This window comes from Prinia subflava, chromosome 14 (genome assembly GCF_021018805.1).
Source record: "Prinia subflava isolate CZ2003 ecotype Zambia chromosome 14, Cam_Psub_1.2, whole genome shotgun sequence".
NCBI classification, from domain to species: Eukaryota; Metazoa; Chordata; class Aves; order Passeriformes; family Cisticolidae; genus Prinia; species Prinia subflava.
The window spans coordinates 7,894,710-7,916,735 of NC_086260.1; the positions used below are offsets into that span (position 1 = coordinate 7,894,710).

Genomic DNA, 22,026 nt, shown 5'->3' on the forward strand with positions numbered 1-22,026 from the left:
CCCTTGATCGTAGTGTTGGTAATACATTATTCAGTGTTCCTTCTTAATAAAAGCCATTGGTTGTTCCATTACTCACAGCAGTTATTACAACACTAAAGGTCTCGTTCATCAGAATGACTTGCAGAGGCAAAATCAAACCCCTGAGTTCTCCATGCATCAGGATAATAGCTGTGGTACATGCAAGTTATTAAAAACCTGAAATATAATGTGTATTTCTTTGTTTTACTTTGCCTTTTTTTGCTTTTCCCCTCCCTCCTCTCTAGAAGATTAATGCTAAAGAAAGATCTGTAAACATCATTTATTTTATTGCATATGTGTGGTTTTGTATGTATTTTGCTCTTTTGGTAGAAGTTGTTGAGAGTGAACGGTTGATTTTGATTGATTTTATCCCATTTCACAAGACATCCTCTTTAAAACCACAGATATAGTCTATGAATTTTGCATTGTTCATAATTATCAGACTTGTCTTTGAATTCCAGCTGAATTTTTGTTGGATGATGATAGAAGGAGATATAATCTTAGATAACCTCTGCCAATATGAGGAAAACTGGGCACAGTTTTTGAGCAGAGTAGATTATGAGAAGTTCTAGATCAAGTCTTGGGACTGGGATTCTGTTTGAGAGATAACTTCTGTAATATTGTGGTGCATTGAGTTCGTGCATTCTGGCACAAAATTCTGGACTTAAACCTACTGTAGGATAATTCAAGACAGCAATTTTATTTCATGCTCATAATTGTAAAAGGTTTTTTTAAAAAGTAAAGAATGTCAAAACAACAACAACAACCTGATGTTTGGAAACAAATCCTCATATTTGAAGTTGGGCTGTTACCTCAGCACAGAGGCAAGCAAAGGCTTCTACTGCCAGACTGATTTTCTCAGCGTGGTTAAATGGTGCATGAGTCATCTTCTGAGGCACACAGTGTACACATGGACACTTGAAGAATGTCGAGCCTGTTTAGCGCTTTCGTGACTCTTCTAAACCCTCATTTTTCTACAAGTTTAATGTATTATACAACTCTTTTGCCTCTACAAACCTTTTCATTTATTGTTTATAACTTTGCACTCTTTACCTGAATTATAAGAAAAAACCAAGTTGGCCTAATTTGTATTCCAAAACACTTGCTATAGAAATGAATTTGACAACTACGTCTGCATCATTTAAAAATATTTATGCCCTCTCCATGTATTATGGATGTTATATCGCCTTTGATGTCTAGCTTGATTCTGCATTTGCTGATTAACTTGTCAAAGTTGCAATTGCTTTACAGTGTTGCTACAGGGTTGCTCACTTGCTTTTAGGTGTCTGCATTGTTCTTGGTCAACAAAGTTCTGGCTGTCTGAAGTTTGAGTGGTTTTTTGGGATGGTTGTGAGGATTGTGGGAGAGGGGAGAGGTCTTTTAAAATTCAGTTTGATGGTGGACTAGAAAATTGGGAAAGAGGAAACTGAGGACAGACTTATGGACATGTTGCCTGTGTGTGCCCACATATTACCTGACCAGGTGCAGTGGACAAGATGTCTAATGGCAGAAGAGGGATAATTTTGAAAAGAAAATGTGTATGCTAGTACACAAAAAAAAGGAGAATGCTAGTATTGTATTTGACCTGTTGTTTTTAAATAGGCTACAGTGCCTTGTTTGAATTTTGTGTGTTTTCTGCTTTAGATATGTTGATGGGATGGCTGGACTGGTTGCACAAAGTATGTTGAGACAGGTCTGGGGGCAATGCAACTTTCCTGTCAGGAGCCAGAGATGATGTACATCAGCTCGCTGGTGATGGACAGCATGGAGAAAAAGAGAAAGCTTTGTACAGAAATAGCCAAAATATTGGTGTCTTGTCAGCACTGGTTTGGTTACAAAGCCAAACCAAGAGAACATAGTGGCTCCTGTGAGCAAAAGCCCATCCCAGTCAGACCAGTGCAACTCAGAACTATCTGATTTTTATCAGGACCTCAGAGCTCCCTCAGGTCACTGCTTATCAGGCTGTCCCTGTTAGCTGGTGCTGTGCTCAGGCGTGGTGCTGCTCGCTCAGGGAGCTTTGCTCAGCCTCTTCCTTGAGCCCAGTGGTGCAACCCAAAACCACAGCCAGACAGGGGAAGGGACAGTTCTCCTGGTGTCACAGTCACAGCCACTAAACCAACAACACCGGGATTTCCAGGGGAGAGACTGTGACAGCAGAATGGGAAATCCTGTCCAGAGGGGCTGGGAAGTGCTGCTGCAGCTCAGGGGAAAGGGAATGGAGCTGCAAGGCAAGGGCTGTGGGATTGCAGATGGATGTCTGTGGCATCACACAGAGGAAGGTGCTTGGGTGCTATCAGCAGGCCACAGTCTATTTTCATTGTAAGTGTAGATAATTTAGCTTGATTGACCATGCTAAGAAAATGGTTATATATTTAAACAGTCATAATTTTGATGTTTTCGTCCCTGCTAGATTAAGCAGGGGAAGCCACGTGTAGTGGATTCTAGTCCATCATAATCTGTCTATGATGGGAGGAATCAGTCCTTTTCAATGCCACAGGATTGGTTACATGCATCACATTTAATGGGTTTGCTGTTCAGCAGCTTCTGTGGGTGGTGAAAATGGAAAATAATCCACACAAGCTTTTCCCTTCAACATCGTGTAGAGCATTAAATACCATCCCCATGGTGAGAATGTAGGCTATGGCTGTCAAAGATACAGGAGCACCTTTTCTACTTTTGTAATTCTTCTTGGCTTTTTCAGAACAGAAATAGCATAGCATGTGATGTTTTGGCTCACTGAAAGGGAGAGGAGTTTTTAATTAGAGGCCATTTTCTGGAACTGGAAGAACACAAAATAGTAGTTAAATCTTGTGTAAGAGTGGGAGTGAAGGATGCTGAGAGATAAAGCTGTTCTAGGGACATAGAGGCAGTAGAAAAATGAAGTGATTTCAGAATAAAATAATTTCTTTTTATTAGTGTTTTTACATATTCCTTGATGAAAATGTCAAATCCTGGCTAGTAGCAACAAGGACGTTTATTGCTAGGTGCTTGAGTTAAATAAGTAATATTCTGACTTGTGTGGATTTTATCCTTAAAAAGTGGTAGTGAGAGGAGAGAATAAGTAAAAAATTTCAAAACATGAAAAGGGGGAAGGTAGCCTGCAGGACAGTCTTCATTGCATTACCTTTTGAATGAGCAGAATTCAGATGTCTAAGTAGGACTATCACTTTGCCCATGACAAAGCCTTAGAGAGGGGAGATGCCAAATATGAATTTAAGGATATAGGTACTTTGTTCCCTTAACAAGTAACACAAGTTTTCTTATCTTGGTGAATTAAAATAAAAATACTTTTTCTGTAAGACCTTAAAAAAATTAGAAAGGAAGAAGTTTTTGTTTTGCCACACAAATTTGCAGTGTTTTTACAGTGAAATTGAGTATTGGAATCAGGGCTGTCACCATTCATGAACAGGTAATGTTAATATAGTAAAATAAACTTTAAAATTTAAGAATACTCCTGGGATTGTTTCTAAAACAGTCCTTCCTATTAGCACAGAGAGATAATGGTATTATAATTGGTTTCCTTTAATACACACATTTGAATTTAGCAGCCCATTTTGCATTATCTTGTCTTCTCCCATTACAGCCAGATGTGTGCCTTTCCTCAAACAGTGCTCAAGGGATTCTCAGTAAAAGCCTTGAGCTCAGTTCCCAGCAGGTGCTGATCTCAACACCTTGTTCCAAGGAGGAGTAATCGTATAAGAAAAAGAGAAGAGGCATTTTGGAGTGCCAACACCATCTCAATTAAGCATCCAGTGGGGAGGTCTGTGGCAGCAGGAAGAGAACATTAAAGAGCTGCTGCCATCACTCCTGGTAATCAGCGAACTTCCAACACTCTCCTGGGTCTGTGATTCTAGCAATGGCACGTAACAGCAGACACCCACCCTGATGTCCTGTGGACCTGCTTTTAGGTGAACTTATCTTCTTTCCAGAAGAGAACTTCTTTTCTGTTCAGAGTTCTCACTGTGTATTTGACACAAATGGTTCTACAACTTATGCTGTTTAAAAACTGAAGCACAAGCCAAAGCCCCTAACCCTGAAACTGAATAAATCTGGAAAACTGAGGCATGTGTATAGATTTCCTCTCAAAAACACATTAAAACATGAGTAGTATTTATATAGACCGGGGAAATGCCGTGGCTGTGATGCCTTTTTCTTGGACCTAAAATTAAGAGGCAGGCATGGTTAAGGGATAAAGGTTTTTATTTTGGTATTTAATAAGGATCCTTATGGTGCAACATTTTGCCAAGGTGGAATGTGCCAAAATGCACATTCACGGTAGATAGCTTATAGAGTTTTATAGACCTTGCAAATTAGCATATCTAACAAAGATGCCCCAATGAGAGGTTTGAATGAAATGTGTGATATCTTCCTATCCCAAAGCATTCCCTCCTAGCTGAGCTTAATTTTAGTTTCCAGGATGTATTCTAGAGGGGTCCTTGGTTTCCCAAGGTAGCTTAGAGCTTTCTGGCCTTCAGTTCCGAGGCCTTTAAAATATTTTGTCTCCTGGCCTAACAGAATACCGGGACTGTCCTAAGCTGGACTTAAGGAATTACAAGTATGTATGCTAAAGACAGTGAGAATACATAAAAGGTGTGTAAAAGAAATGGCAAAAAAATTGTCATGGCCTCACCTACTGAAATTTTTCAAAACTATAAAAATATTTGAAAATGTGTCAGTGTATCTCAAGATTTCTTAATTTTAACACTCTTATTTTTCAGGGTCTAAAGTAGGTTTCCATTGTATTTTTTTTTTCCTAGTATGGATTATATAGATTTGAGGTCTGTTGTGGCTGTAAAATTAGTCTACTTGCTGTGTTAGCCTTTAATACTGTATTCCCACCTACAACTGCAGTAACACAGCTTGAAGGGAATTTAATTAGGAAAATGAGGCAGATGAAAGAGGCAATGTAATGTATATCTGCAATATGAAGAAGAGTAAATACACTTTTCATCTGAATAGTCAGAATAGAAGCTGTGTTAAACTGGGCTGAAATTTAATCAGAAATGCAGTTCTTTCATTTTCTAACATTACTGTGTAATTGTCCTCCTTATTACTGGGGATTACAAAGGCTACCATCATTAAAGAGGAAACATCTTTAACCAATTATGTATGGTTTCTAGTTTGTCTGGTACTGACCTCCTCTTTATGTGAAAAATGAAAATCCCTGGAGGAGCAGACTTAGCGTGTTCATTCCAGTGTGGGACTTGGGGAACCTTGTGCACACCCTGTTTGCATCTCATGACCTGTGCACACTCCTGTGCTCTGTTGATCACCTCTGGTTTGCAGACCATAGAAGCAATAAGTGGTAGAGTTCAGATGAGTAAAACTTGCTCTGCCAGCAGCAGTTTCCTGCCTGGCAGCACTCTGGAATATTCCAGCCTTGCTGTAGTGTTTCTGCACAGTTGTGGATATTTCGCTTGTGCCCATTACTTATTTCCCTAATGCATTTTTTAGCATTTGTGTTGGTTCTGAGCACAGATGATTGTACTGAGCAGAAAAACACAGAGGATCAGTAGGGCAGAAGGCAGCTGAAGGAATAGATCATGAATAATGGTTTAGGAAAAAGTCTCCCATAATCCCTTTGTGGAACTGGGGAGAGTAGCACTGTGAAGTCTGCAATATTATACAGCACAGCCAGCACAACTTACATATTCGTTTGAAACACATTTATTTAGTCTGAATCAAGAGACAGAAATACATTATTCAGATTCATTTTTGCATAGTAAACAAATAAAAGAGTTTTAATACATGCTTTAATTCTATGTATGAGATTTTTTTAATGTTCTGTTAATTCTGGATCAACCCACTTGGGCTGTAATGTGATTCTTCAAACTATTGCAAGGAGAGGTACAACACTAGTGTGTTTACTTTGCTGATTTTTCTAGGCCTTTTTAAAACAAGACAGGCAGTGAAGTAAGTAAATATCATGTGGTAGGTGCATGATGAAAACACAGTACAGGCAACCTGATGTCACCAATCTTATTTTGCTGCTCTTTGCTGTTTTTTGCTTATGGCATCAATCAGCCAGAGGACTTCTCCACTTGATTACCAAATCTCAAGTTCTCTCCCTCCTTAAATCAAATTTCAAATCACCATATTTTACATTTAGCATCTGTGATTTTGAAGCCTTGTTTCTGTGCTGAAGTCCCATGCCTCTGGACAATACCTTTATTTATCAGTGTTCCGGAAGACAGAACAAGAAATTATCAGTAGCACTTTGATTTGTGTCCGCAGCATTGCCAGGTGCAAGGGCAGGTGGTACATTTGAGTCTCCAGCTTCTGGAGACCCCAGCACACCATTCCATCACTGGAGGGTAGTCCTGGCTGCGGAATATATTTCTCTCCTTTGTCAGAAACATTTCCTTCATTGCAAAGAGAACCATGTCTCTTTACTGAATTGTGTGAAAACATTCATGCATCTTTTAATCAGAATGAAAAACCCCCACGGGCAGTGCTGATGGACTGCTTAAGAGAAATGAGACAGATTGATTGAAGTTCCTAATAGTTATTTTTTCCAAGCATCAGCACAAGATAGCAGGTGTTTTCTCTGCTAAGCAATTCTTCTAGTAGCTAAAGAGACTTGATTTTTGTATGTTGTCAACTTTCAAGTTTAATATATGCTAAGGGACGCATCTCAGACACTTAATCTTCTGTTGACTTTATGTGGAAAAGAATGTAGAACCTTTTCAAATCTTTGAAACAGGCATAGTTAAAATCTCCATTCTTCCATGGTGTGCTCAAGCACTGCCTTTCATCTGTGATTTTCAAAAATAAAACAAGACGTGTTGCCTGCTTAGAAAATGTTTATTACACGGAAATGAAGTAATCTGATTTGTTACTCTATCTTATACTAAGGTTTATATATGTTTTTCTGGTGTAAAGCCTGACTAGATGAATCTGCTGCCCTTAATTTAAGTTCTTTTGTGGAATCTGACCGCTACAAGCCGGAAGTTCATTTAGAAATACTTCTCAAAGACATTTTCAAAGTGTGTGCACTTAGAGGGGGTTGTTATGTGTACATTTTTTTAATGGGGGGAGGTACAAGTAGGATGATAAATTAGAATAAACCTCTTAGATTAAGAACCAAGTTTAGTCTTACTGAATACAGTAATCTTGTAAGAAAAGAACTGCAATAAAAGACCCTCCTTGACTGTAGCAGTAGGTTTCCCCATCTCAGGCAACATATAACACTGAATTTCTTGATTAGTCACTTGGTTCAAGCTGGGTAATGTGAGTAAAATACTTCCGATGTGTCTGAAGTATTGTCACATGAAATTTGTCATTTCTCCATGTTTTACCCTGAAGTACCTTGGATATTTCTGATTGAATTAAATACTTTAAATACTCTAGGGCTTAAAGACCTAAAATAGACACAGTTGGGACTGTGCCATAGCTATTTAAGAGGGATTTTCATTCTCGTCACGAAGAGAGAAAATTTTAGTGAATGAAAGTGGAGTTCTTTGACTTTCTATTAGAGAAAATGTGGCATTGATTGTCTTCACATTCCAGTTGCTCAAGCTAGAAAGTGTGGATGAAAAATGGCTAAATAAACTTTCTTTGCCAGTATTTCTTCAGTTGAAGCATTTAATGGAGAGATTAAGAAAATGTGGTTTATTTCGTAAGTCCTGTGTGCACTGATTTGCATTGTGGCAGAAAGAATGTGAAATCCTATTTGTGCTTTTCGAAGATCATATGACCCAAATGTTTACAATGCAGGACAAATGAAAAGGGGAGGGAGAAATCACATTCTCTAGAATTTTGTAGCCCTGACAAGACGATGAGAGAAGGGTTTAAGAAATTGTATGTACATTTTTTGCTTTGGAAAGAAGCCTTTTCTGCCAATCCTTCGAAGAGGTGATCATTTTAGGGAAGATGTAACAACCATTCCAAGACACCCAATGCCTTGATGAGCCCAGTGTCACCATGAGATCTTCCTAGTTTGCTGAGCGTTCATACTAAAGTAGAAGTGTGCACCTTCTCACGCTCATTAATGTAAACAGGAGATCGTGTTTTGTAAATATTGTTATTGTTTTGAATTCCTTCTCCAAGAGAGGGGGAATGACAGCTTCCTTGATCAATATGGGTGAGAGGTGGGAATGCCCACTCTCCATTCCACGGTCACCTTGCTAGAAGTACATAATAGGAAGTAATAAACAAAGCAGGAGGATTTCTCCCTGCTGCTGTCTGATCTCCCCAAACTCCAGCTCCGTGTGTCTTTCTGGCGAGGCTCACAGCGACACCCCGGAGGCACTTTCTGCTAGAAGCTGCACAGGCAGTCTGACTGTTTTATTCCTGTTGTTTGGAGAGGCAGAGCCAGTCCCTTGACCATCTTGCCCGTTGTCTCTTTCAGAGCCCGGAGATCAGCCCTGGCCATGCTGAGGTTCGGGCAGCACCTGATCAAGCCGTCGGCGGTGTTCCTGCGGACGGAGCTGAGCTTCGCCCTGGTGAACCGCCGCCCCGTGGTGCCGGGACGTATCCTTCCCCTGGCTGGACAGGTAGGACTGGCACGGGCTCACTCCAGAACCAGGCAGCGATGCTTCATCAGGAGATGCTCCATCAGTGTTGCAGAACTGCCGAAAACAGTTGCTTAGCAACTGTGACCTTCGAGGTGAATTTCTATTGACCTTTTCACCACACAAGATGTATAAACAACCAGGTGCTACTGAGAGCATTTTAAAGTCTATTGGAGGTGGTGCTGTTTAAATTCCATATTATCCTAAATAACACATCCCTCTTTTAATAATGTCACTTATTTTTAGATGTGGTAACTTCTTTATGGAGGATTTTCAACTTTTCCTGGCTAAAGGTACACCATTTGTCAAATGCCAGTAGAATCCTGTATGAAGAGTTTGAAGACTTTTTTTTGGGGGGACAGATTGCTTTGATTAATTTAGGTGGGAATGGATTAAATAAACCATCTGCATAGTGCACACATTGCACGATGAGAATATGAAGCCTCATGGTCTAAGTAAAATTCTTGAGTTAGAAATTGTATTGTAACTTGATTATACAAGATGTTCAATGTACCTATTTAACATATTTTGTAGTGTAGTGTGTTATTTTCTAGTCAAAATTCTGCTGTTCTGTAGCTTGTGCTGATTTCAGTGGCTGAAAGTGCAAGTTTTCAGAAATAATCAAGGCTGATCACTTTTCCCATAGAGATTCATGATAAAATTTTAGTAGGAGCTCAGGCAATGAATGCTGTGTTTGGGAAAAAAAGGAAGTTGTTTGGAGTTTATTGAGAGTTTTCTTGTTAGTTTTGTAGTTTTTATTCTTTCGTAATATAAAATCAAGTAACTTTTAATATATATTTTTTAAACCCACAAATATATTTCTTCTGAAATATGGAACCTTCCTTTCCTCCCATCACTTCTGTAGATTATAATTGTTCAATATTGAACTTTTCTCCACCTGTTTTGAATGGTGTTTTTGTGTATCAGAACTCAGATCAAAGCAAAAATGCACAGATTTCACAGAAACGTTAAAGGTGTTACTGCCTCACCAATATATTTTAATAAATAAAATTAGGGGTTTTTCTGATATTTGAGTTTCTGAAATTCCTGCTGTAAATCCAAGGTGATTTACAGATTTGTCATGACAAACCATTTTCAAAGCTATATAAAGACATTGGTCACTGTGTGATGCAGGGCCTGTAAGTGCCTGAGCAGTTGCTGTGGATCAGAGAGTGAATAAACTGTTGTCTGTTCTGTGAGTGCAGGTTTTAAAAAGAGTATTTGACTATTTTTTTAATTAATCAGTTAAGTGAACCATTGCATCTGTTGTTAAAAATAGAGTATTTCAGATGAACCATTCTTGTTTTGAAGTTTTGTGAGCACCTAGTAATGACAAGTTGAGGAGCCTATAAAACTTAATTATTACAAGCTTCTTTCCTTCTTAAATAATTAAAGATTATAAACTCTTGTTGTATAATTATTGCTGACTTCTGGCAGATACATTTATTTGCTCAGGATTTAGCTTTGTTATCCCATAATGAGTATTGCAATGTATTTTATGGTGTCACATTGTTTTAATAGCTTGTGTTGTAATATATAATGTAGTCTTTGTTTCTCCATTGAATAAGTGTTCAGGTAATAAAAACCCAACCCTTTTCCTTTCTCATTACAACAAGAAGAAATTAGGTGAGATCTTGATGTAAAGGCTGGAATACAGTATGTAAAATAGAGCAATTTGCAGTTGTAAGCCTTTTAAAGTGTCTGTATAATGCAGCATTCATCTTGAGACCTGGCAGTAGCAAGTGTATTTTCTTTGTTTTATTGCAATAATTTTATCTGCCTTGTCTTTGGCACATGTGTGACATTTTTTTTCCAGTAGAAAATAAAATATTAATGTATGTGAATTAGAGAGACAAAGGAAATCAGTTTGAAAGCCAGATCACTCCAGGTGGTGGCTTTAATTAAGTAGTAAGGTTGAAATTCCATCTTGAAACAGAACATAGGGTTGGAATTATGTGTTTGCAGTAACAGTTTTTAAAAAACTATACGCTGGGAAAAAGTCTGTCACAAAGGCCTTGTGGAGTTCAGTGTGACTTGAACAATGCCAAGCAGGCTTGTTCAGTCAACACATTGCAAAGTTTTGTTTTATTTATTTCGAGCTGCCAATCCTGTGAATTTATCTTAACATTTGAAAGGCAAATTGTGCTAATAGCCCAAAGGTAGAGTAAAAATACAGTATTTATGGTAAGGAAAAAGTTCTCCTGTTCCTGGACAGAGCTGCCTCATTTTTCCCATCATTAGAGCTCTATGGGTGCACAGAGTTCACAGACTCAGGAACCTGTTTGTATTGGGATCCCCTGGAGTGATCACTGCACATTCTTGGATAGGACGGTGCTGGGTTCTCATTGTTGAGTAAGGGATATCTGACATTTAACTGGAATTTTGAGTGTGTAAGCTTCAGTGTGCACATGTGACAGCAGGAAACATCGACCTCTTCTGGCACAGGGAGACAGGGGAGCTGCAGGGGTCAGGGAGCAGGGTTAGCTCCTGTTCCCCTCAGGAGATCCAGTCCCTTTGCTGTCACCTGGCAGGAAGGCTCAGAGGTGTTAGACAGGCTGGCTGAAGACATTGTCACTTGACACCTGTGAGAATAAGGGGTCTGTGCCTGCTCTGCTCTTGCCTTCTTGTCTGATATCAGCAGAGAAGGCACGTGGCACTGGGGCAGTGATGGTTAATGAGATACTGGGTTTGGGGTGTACCTCTGTGATGACTTTCTGGCATTGTTGCAGAGCCAGGAGTCTGGGTGGGAACACAAGTACTGTCTTTAGCTCACCTCTGGGCTGTAATGGGAGTGGGGAAGAGGCAGCTGGGTGTTCTGGAAGCTTGCTGGCATCTCCTTATTCAGGTACCCATTCCCTTTTTATGAGAGTCCTTGTTCCCTCTCAGTTGTGTCAGCTTGCTGCTTTGCAGAGAGTGGTTGTGAAAAGCAGTCACTTGTTGCTCCCTTGAGCAGCTCCGTGGTTGTTTTGGAGGAGGCAGCTATTCAATAGCTGGAGCAGTGCAGGGATGTGTCTGTAGTCAGCATCTGCATTGTTTCTGTCACACAAAAGGCACAAGACGAACTGAATCAGCTCATGCAAACAGCGTGAGCTCAGCTTCTCCTTGGCTTCTCGCTTGAATTACTTCATTCAGAGCCTTGCTGCTTCCACAGTTCCATACAGCAGAACTGTGGTGCTGTTTGAAACAAATCCCATCTGCTCTTTGACACGGACTTTTTGTGCTTTAGATATGGTAACAAACACCTTGTGAATGACCTACCATTTTATTGATGTTTTCATAGCCCTGCACCAGAGCTTTACATGGTTTTGCTCACATCTTCAATAAATATGAACTGGTTTTTATCACTGCCTTTCTCATGGTGTTCTGCAGGGTCCTTGTTTTCATCTTCTGTTAAATATGAAAAATGAATTTCAACATTAGCAGAATCCATTTGGGGACTAGGACATTTTATTATAAATAAAATTATTCATTAGTTATGTCCATTTTTTTTTTTCAGTAGACAAGGTATTGATCTTTAGATTTGTGTTCAGGATACCATAAGAAGAACTAGCACAAAAGGAACACAGCAACATTTGTAAATTGATTGAATGCGATATATAATGACAGAGACAAACAGCAGATCTATGGCACTACTATATTATACAAAGCATTTTTCAGCAGTTTATTGAATTGGTTATTAAAAGGAAGAGTCTTTCCAGCTGGGAACAGCAAGCTGAGGATTATTGGGACCAAGTAATTTTATAGAAATTTGTGGTGGACACTTTGGCTCCTTTACTAAGGGCACATGTATGTGTGTAATAAAGTAGAATAAACACTTTCCAACAACTTTTCATATGGGATTGGTTATGAAAAGGTTTTTCCATTAAAAAAAAAACCAACAAGGGGGAAACAAATAAAGACTGTTTAACTGTTATATACTAAACTTTGCTGGACTATTTTGTATTGCTCTTTCATAGATATCTAAATTGTTCCCACCAGAAAGTCCTCTGACTGTGGGGAACAGACCATGTATAAAACCCCAAAGCATATGATATTTTCTGGCACCTTCATCACTACATGCAGTTAATGGTCATTATTTGTTGCTGAGGCCGTGTGCTGCTCTGTGAGTCCCTGCTGCCTGTTCCTGTTATTAATGAGCAGAGCAAACCTTAGGTGAAGCAGATGCTCCCTTGGAAGGCTTGCTGACAGCCCGAGCTGCAGGGTGATTGTCCTGGGCCTGCTGCAGGGCCGGGCAGTGTGAGCAGCGTCTGCTCTGCTGCGCGGTGTCTGCTCGGGAGCTCCCTGTCACTGCTGCCACAGGGGCTGCCTTGCTTGAGACTGGTGTATTCTGTAGTGCCACAAATATTCTCCTAATGCTTTCCTTAAGAGTTTTGCAGTTAAAAAGAAACGATCCTTTGGAATTAGTATTGTTACTTAATTTATTTTCCACACAATTTTTCATTTGGTTACAGACCTGACAGTTTCCACTGAAGACAGCACATTGGAAAGAACAGTAGTATTCCCTCACAGGTTTGGCTGAAAACTGTGGTATTTATCTTGTACATGAAATTTTAATTCTTCATAAACTTAGAGAACTGCTGTTATGATTGTATTTGTACATTACACATTTATCATATCTATATTTATGCTTCATAAGTATGAGTTTTATGGGTTTCAGCCTAAATAAGTGTTAATATTAACCATAAAACTAAGATTAGGAAAATAAAATTCAGTTATTGCAGAATATATGTTTATATCTACACATTGCAATAATGTACATTGCATGTTTGCAACAGCTTGTTAGACATATCTAATCTTGTGGGAAACTACTCTTTCCTTTAGTGCTCATTACAGAACCTTCCTATACATTACTATTACCATTAATTTGTTTAGCACAATGTTAAGGAGCAGTCACGCTCCCTTTAGATCTTTAGCAAAGAGCTAAAAATAAAGGGGTTTGGTAAGGTTTGGGTTGTAATTTAAATATGAGGCTGGAGATGCAAGGGAATCACCATGGAGTCACAAAATGTTGTTTGGTACAATAAGTCCCGGACTACTTACATGAATTTTTCAAAAGGTGTAATGAGTCTAGAAAAGGAGGACATTAGGAAGAGGATGCAGTTCCTTTGCTGGTGCAGCAAAGGCCTCCTGAATGGGAAGAACTGATATAAATGATGCATCTTATTTGAAAATGGGGGGAAGTATAGAATATATCTCTTCATCAGGAATGCAGAGGAAATTCAGACTTACTTTATGTATTGTAAGTATCTGAAGCTGTTGAGTATCAGCAAACTGAAAAAAAATCCTGAATTTTTTAACCTCAGATCCCAAATAAAGCTGTTCCATGGCTTTTCATTACTGGTCCCTCAAGTAGGATTTATTATTGCCTTATAATGTTTACTTGCACAAATGAGTGTAAGAAAAACAGTTGCTATGCTTAATAACTTTTATCAAAATTAAGCTATGTTGTACAGAGGGCAAGGAGTGGGACTATGCCCTTGGCAGCACGAAGCCAACAGAGCAGCTTTGCTGTGTTCTGAGGTTCCCTCATGGGAAAAGGGCTCTCCTCCAAGAGCCCAGAGAACAACTGATCCGCTCTGTGTGTGCAAACCACTTGAACTTGCTGCTGATAGAGAGGCCAGTTAATTATCTCAGGGCTGGAGTCATTTTGTTTGCAGTCTACAAACAAAAGGATGGTGTTTGACTCGCATTAAGAAATGCTGCTTCTGAAGATAACAGATCCAGGGCTCTGTGCACAAAAGCTTGTCTGTATGACTTATTTGTGGGGATGGAGTTCAACTGTCTCATTGGTCTGATAAAAATGCTTTCTCTCCTTTCAAATCTTGTTTTGCTTGGAAGGTGCAGACTGTTGAAAGAGGATGTCCTTCACCATAAGGATATACAATTCTGTTTGCATTGTTATAGTTGAATTAATATACTGGCATTGATGAAAATCCCATTCTAAATCCTTTGTGCCAGTATTGTAAATAGAAAGGCAAAAAAGAAAGTCATGTTATCAGAACTATTTCTTGCCTATTTGCAAATGGAGCAAATTAAATTACCAATTAAATTACTTATTTACATAAATTCAGCAGATTAGCGGTAAGAATTTCTCAGCCTGTAGCACAACCTGCATTGGAGGAGGTCTTGGAAAAGCTGTATAAGGTGTAAGGGAGAGGCAGTCTCCTGGGTTGGAGCCTGTTGCATCTTTGCAGGGCTGTGGAGGGCTGAGCAGTCTCTTGTTAGTCTTGTGTTGAACCAAACTTCACCCCTTACTGTGGAGAGAACTGAGATCTCTGGACTTGTAAGCAGTGTCATAATAGGTTGGATCTATGCACCTAAATTTCTTGACTACATTGCTAAAAATTACTAAATTTCAGCTAAAAAATTCCAATTCCATTTTTGTCTAATGGATTTTATTCACCTGTTTGTCATCATCATCAACTGGAACTTACAAATGTCTTAAACCACGTTATGCATGAGCTGCTTTGTGTGTTTCAGGAGCCTCACTGTCCAGTTCTGGAAGTGTGTTAGCAATGTGTGTCTTCTAAAAGTGGAGCTGCTTGTCCTTATGAGCTCCAGGGACATGCAGAAGGGCTCCCATTTTGTTGTTTACCCTCATTATCAATTTTCAAAGCATGTTCCAACAGTAGTTTCAAAGTAACTGCTGTGACTCTACTTTGAGGTTTCTGTCATTGGGGTGACAGAAATACCTGGTAAAAGAATTTATTTTAGCATAGCAAGAAAGCTGGCCAAATGTTCAATGAGAAAAGCCTCAATCTAAGGAGCTGGAGGAAGTCAAGCTTAAAAAAGCAGAAGAGCAAATCAATGTGAAGGATATGAAATTAAGTGGCAGCAAACTTTTGTATGAAAAGTGACAGGAAAACTGAGGCAGGACTCAGAAAACATTGCGTGTTTCCTTTGAGGTTTAACACAGTAATGGGCATTCTTGTTTAAAAAACTGTGAAATCCTGTGTACCTTGCCACTCTCTATAACTACCTAACTACCTGAAAGGAGGTTGTAGAGAGTTGGAGATCCGTGTCTTCTCCCAAGGATCAAGCAATAGGACAGAGTAGCGGCCTGAAGTTGTTCTGAGGGGGGGTTAGATTGGACCTTAGGAAAAATGTGTTTGTCAAAAGGGTGGTCCAGCCCTGGCACAGCTGCCCAGTGCAGTGGGAGAGTCACCATCCCTGGGGGGATTTAAATGACCTGTAGTTGTGCACTTGGGTACATGGGCTAGTGGTGGCCTTGGCAGTGTTGAGTAAAGGGTTGCACTTAAGAGATTAAAGGTCTTTTCCAACCTAAACAGTTCTATGATTCTATAAAAAATGATTCCTTTTAGTCCAGCATTTACTTTCTAGTCTAGCAGAGAGCAAATTTGTAATTGGCATGCTATTGAACAAACCTGTAATTTTATCCTTTTTATCATATCAGTAAAATCCAAGCAAAGAAATGGATGGTAGACAACAAGTATGAAGGAGGTATTTGCTGCTGTTGCACTTTTGACACTGTAGAAAATTTATGTACCTGCATCAGTAGCAGATAACCACAAGCTTTGCACTTAGGTACCAATTACCACAAGCTTTAGAAAAGAAAGGAGTACAAACAATTTTTTTTCCTCAGTACATAACTGGATTTAGGTTCGGGGTTTTTTACTTGTTTAAATAGTTTCTGGCTAATGAGGGAGATGACAGGTACAAGCCATTGCTGTTACAGTTTGTGCACCTTTTGTCCTCAGTACAGACATTAAAAAGTGATATGCAGCACACACACAGTTAACCAAGTCTGGGCAAGCTATTGCATGACTTGCTCTTACAGCAGAATATAATTAAAAGAGATGATTGGAATACATGGTTATTCATAATAGATGTCACACAATTACCATAAGTAATGCAATACATGCAAAATCTCCATTTGTAATGAGAATAGATTTGCTGGAAAGTCAATTGGAAATTTCATTTATTGCTTATTGTTTCCAACATATTGGCATATTTTGTACTATTCAGTGTAATACAACTATGTGTTTTCTTCAGGAACATGTTTTTGAGAGGCATCTGGCATGAACTTCCTATTGCAACTCCTAAGAGGAGATCCAGTGATCCAATGTTAATCTGTCCTCTCTTCTTCTTTCTGTGAAGAGCCTAACACATGGTATTTCTCTGTTGAAATATATATTAATATTCCTTGATGTACCATAACTATAATCTAAAGAAGATGTTTCATAATTTCACAAGTAATCGTTTTGTACTCCCTATATTTAAGAACCTCTGTCGTGGTTTAACCGTGCTCAACAGCTAATCACCACAGAGCCACTTTCTTGTTCCCCTGCAGCAGGAAGAGAGAGGGAATTGAAAGGGTAAAAGTAAGAAAACTCAGAGTTTGGTATAAAGATGGTTTAACAGGTAAAGCACAAGCTGCTCACAGGAGGAAAGCAAACCAAGGAATTCATTCTCTGCTTTCCCTGGGCAGCCAGAGGTTGAGCCAAACCCAGGAGAGCGGGGTCCCATCAAATGGAACAGTTTGAACACCTCTTTGCTTCCTTCTTCCTCCCATACTTTCTTCCATTTCCTTCCCCTTCTCTTAGCTCTGTTTCCTGGTTGTGACACCACATGGTCTGGGATATCCCTTGGGTCAGGTAGGATCGGCTGTTCCAGCTGTGTCCCCTCCCAGCTCCTCGTGCCAGCCCCCCAAGGTGGGGCGAGGAGCAGCGAAGCAGCAGTGAAAACATCCCTGAGTTGTCAATGCTGTTCCCAGCACAAATCCCAAACTGCCCCAAAGCAGCTCCTGTGGAGGTTAATTCCACCCCAGCCCAAACCAGTACAACCTTCAGCAGTGAAGAGGGAAGTAAAGGGCGTGCCATGCACGTGAGGAATGAGCAGGAATGCTCCCTAAACATACAGGAATGGAGGAACACTGTGGTGTGCCATCCTGGTGCCTTCTGCAGAACATAATGAGTGACCTATAATGCACAGCCTGATCTCTTCAGACTGCCTGGTGTAGAGATCAGCCCTTTGAGGGTAAAGCAAATTTACTGTGTTCTCTCCATGAGAGCTGGTGCAGAGATCTGGAGACAGTCCAGCCACCAATATAGATTTCTTCAGAAATGAACTGAAGGAAAAAGGAAAATCTTGAGCACAATTGTTTTGCTCAGACACAGTACTAGACTTTGGTATACCAGTGTAAAACAGTTTGAGTTTTGAGATGCAAGGCCTCAAGTCTATTTGGCTTCACCTCTTCTGGCTTCTATTGCTTTTAGGTAGGACAAAGTCCTTCCCTCCCCGTTTTCCTCCTCTCCACCACACAGCACACTCATACCCAGTGCTGTGCCTTCCCCCACTGGCTGCTCCAGAGGGGAGCATGTACAGGATCTCCCACCTCCTGCGTGTCCAAGGGTGCTCACCCGAGCTCCTTCTTCTGTTCAGAGGATGTTTTCCTCTGTGGGTTGAAGTGGTAAGGGAGACTATCAAATGCAGTGATTCCAAAAGGCCCCGTAATTGCTTTGCAGAGCCTCAGCAGAGGGTCAAGCACCTTCTCTGAGCAGGTAATTGGGTAAATTATGTTTTAGTAAGTTGTCCTGTGTAAAGTTAGATACCAACATAGCAGACAATGGAGGCTTTGTTGTAAAATGAGGCTACAGTAGGAAGTGGAGTGCATAATTCATGGATACAGATGTATTTCACTTTATCACTCGTACCATATCTGGATTCCTAGGGCTGCACAAGTGTGAATAGTCTGCTATTCATTTGCTAATGTATTTTACTTGTTGCTGTTCCTTGTAACCTGCTGACTTCTACTGCTTCTAATCAAAACATGAAAACCTCAGCATCTCTCAGTGATCTCTCTTGAGCAAATGTTCTTATTGTACAATAAAAGTTGAATATTCTCCTTCTAATGCTCCAGTGTAACATTGTACTGCATTCAGATGAGTGATCTAAGAGGCTGCCTAAGAGCAGCTACTTTTAGTTCAGGATTCAATGATCTTTTCCTGTTAGTAATTGAGAATGTATTGAGATGGCTTGTTGCTATTTGCTGCATGAAATTATAACTTTTGTGCAATGAGTATGAATTTAAATAGGCAAATTTGAAAATTCTGCATTTTATAGAGCCTGATGAATTTTGTGTATCAGAATACAAGATTTTGCTCTCATGTGTATGAAAAAGTGTAACTATTTATGAACGTATTCTAAAAATGTGTCATTGTTTCATTCAGTATTTCTTTTTCTGTCACTCCCAGGTAAAATTTGCCTGGCTGTAGAAAAAGAATACACAACACAGATTATATATTTAAACTATATCTTAGAAATGAGCATTGCCAGAATTCAGATGTTGAAGTTGAGGCACTGTGAGCACATTGCAGGAACACTTTTTTCATCTCAGTTTTGTTAATGATGTTTTAGCTGGATAAAGCCTAATTTGCGATTGAATTCACTTTACTACCTTCATACACCACAGAGAAAGGTGAGAAGAAACTATAGTGAGGACATGACTCAGTAAATAAACTGCATTCCTGGCTGAGAAGAATCCTGGAGCCCAGTTGTGAAAACATTACATTTCTGGTGACACTATTGAGTTCAAAACCGTGTGTGATTTGGGGAGCAAGAGGAACATGGGAGAAGTAGAGAAAGGGGAAGGGGATACAGGTTTGTATTTATGGGAACAGAATTTCCAGGAACAAAAGTCTTAGATTAACAATTAATAGGAGCTGTATCTGTTAATCTGAATCTGGGGATTCCTAAAGTATAAGCAGTGATTTTTTTTTTAATATTTAGAGTAAACTTGGTGACTGAAATAAACCGCTAGAGATGAGGAACATTTGTTATTATCTGGTACTTTGAAACCACCATTGAACTTCTCTTTAAGGTTAATAAGAAGCTATTATCTGTGTGGAGGAATGATAGTGATGGAATCTGGGTTGACATGGAGGAATTCAGAATAGTTTCTCTCTTTTTTCTCACTCACTGACTGATACGGACTCTTAGTGGGACAACAATGAGCTGACATTTTTTGCCATTCTCAAGCCTTCAAATGGAATTTCATCTTCTTTAAAAGCAAGATTGATATAAAAAGGAAGGGAAAAAGGTGCATTAGGAAGTGAAGTCAAGATAATTGGATAAGGTTTCAGAGGAGAGGTGTGTCTTATTTTTGAAAGGGGTATCATTTAACTTTGAGAATAGAAATGGAGAATTACAAATAAAGCAGCTTATTGACCTCTTAACCTCATATTCCTGATAGGAGCTTAAAAGGGAAGATAAAGTTCCTCTATTTCTAAATATCTATTAATAGCTAACTTAGAATTTGTTAAAATTCTGCTTAACTCATATATTAGTGATTGCATTTCTGTACATTTTAACACTTCTATGAATTGCATTCATTGTAGGGCAAAATTCAATTAATTTGAACTGCATCTGAAAAAAAGTCTGATGTTTTGGGTTTTAACTGCCTGATCGTGAGGACATAGCAGGGCACCTCTGCCAAGCTTTACCTACCTGTTTTTGCAAGGGCCACCAGCAATGCTGCAAACAATCCAATGCTTCTTGTCAGAGCCAATTGCTTCCTGTCTCTGTGTTCTGCGGAAACTTTTGGCACATTTGCAAAATGAAATTGCATGTTCTTCCCCCGTCAATTACTTTAGCTCCAGGTAGTGCAAATTAGAGGCAAAATGAAGGCAAACTCTTAAATTCAATTTGCATAGCTCTGTTGTAGTGCACTGAAATTATGTTGGGAGTGAAAACTCAGTAAACACTTGGAAATAGGATAAATGTGTTTTTCAAATGACTCTCCTTAAAAAAAATTAGTGAGAGACTTGAGACATGTCTGTTTACACTGAGAAGCAGAAGAACTAGCAGAGTATTGCACAAATTCTTTTTGGCTGTGTTTTTTTTCTGCAGTCATTCTGAGTGAATGCAAAACATGGAATTGCCACCCTTCTTAGGTAGTGAGAAGACTTGCAGGATAAAAAATAGAAAACCACTTAATTAGTATCCAGTCATGTGGAAGGATACTAATGACATTTCTGCTCAATTAATGTTTTCTTACTATGACCCTATCAATATTAATAAAATAAGTTATACTTGCTTGTCTTTCAAAAAAAAAATCTGAATTTGACCTGGAGAAAGTTCATCACAAAAATATTGCAGAGTTGTACAATTCTATTTTTATCAGTGATGTTAATGGAGCACTGCTGACTTAACATAATATTTTGCTGAGTCTATTTTAGCTTGGAAAGCAAAGCAAGTTTTCCCCTTTTCTCCCACATTTGTTAACAAAATAAAATTCAATGCATCTAGTATCAATTATGACTTAATTATAAACACCTGTGGCATTGAATATATTTTTTAATGTAGAGAAACATCCTTTTTATATGAAGGTTTGGTGCTAAAAGAAAGGACACAATGGTTTTTATAACATTACCTCTTTATATACAAATCTTAAGCTTGTTTGACCCATTTTTAAACTGTAGGGACACAAATTATCACTACAGATGTGGGGTTTTTTTCTGTGTATGTGAATGATAATCTTAATCCAAACCTCCAGCAAGAGTCCAGGTCAGGATTTACTCATCCTTAAACAAGAAAAATCCGGTCCATTTATCTGGCATTCACAGCAGCATTGCTTGTTTTACTGGAACCCTGATGTGTGGATTCTTTATTCTTGTTGAGGACTGTTCTTTAACGTTCCTTGGTTTTTTAGAAGCCCATGGATTTATCTGCTCATTTGTATCAGTTCCAGTGTTTGCAGGCACTGCAAAACTGACTGCTAAAACCAGGGCCATTTTTGTGTGCCAATCAAACATTGTGTGCAATGATGTCATCTACCTGCCATAGGTAAGAGTTGAGAGAATTATATGTGGGAACTATTTGGAAATATAATGGGGTTTGAGCTTCCTAATTTAAATACCAGCACACTTAATCATGTGTATTTTGATATGATGCAGCTACAAAGAATCTGGCGCTACTAAAGGAAAGGGTAAAAGAAAAAACTAATTTAACTAAGCAGTACAAATGCAATGTGCAATGGTTGGATGACTCTTCTGTACAGTGGTTGGATGGCTGTTGTACCTATGTATTCCAAAATTCCAGTGCTTTTGAGATATTCTTCTATTTATTCCACATGGGGGCATGGGGAGGGAGCAGGGGAGGGAGAATGATGTGCAATCCAGCTTTGACTCTCTTCTCAGATCCCTTGTGATCTTTAGCCATCACATTGATGGTACCTGAATGAATTTAACTTTGTACCTCAGCTAAAGTGTTGTCCATAGGGGATCATTTTATATTGCCTACAAGATATCAGAGTAGAGGAAATAATGTGATTTGATACCTGTGTTTTGTCACGATTGAAAAGGCACAGAGAGATGCTCTATTTGTCTTTTTAAATAATGAAAGTTGAATCAAGATTGTCATCTGATCTGTCAGAGGATTCAGCAGCAATAACTGTCTTCCATCTCATTGCTTCTCCTTCCCTTTTAAAACTTTTTAATCTTTGCAGGAAAAATTGTCAACTGTTGTAGATCTCCGG

General features: G+C 39.1%; 1 protein-coding gene across 4 annotated transcripts in view; it reads left to right on the forward strand.

Annotated features, from left to right (window-relative positions):
• FHIT (fragile histidine triad diadenosine triphosphatase) overlaps positions 1-22,026 on the forward strand; it is a 565,069-nt gene that overhangs the window by 150,155 nt on the left and 392,888 nt on the right. For all 4 annotated transcript variants that reach the window (XM_063411702.1, XM_063411701.1, XM_063411704.1 and 1 more), the window contains exon 3: positions 8,369-8,490. In XM_063411702.1, coding sequence (XP_063267772.1) covers positions 8,391-8,490 — 100 coding nt within the window. In that variant the 5' untranslated portion in view covers positions 8,369-8,390. The remainder of the gene's footprint in view (positions 1-8,368; positions 8,491-22,026) is intronic.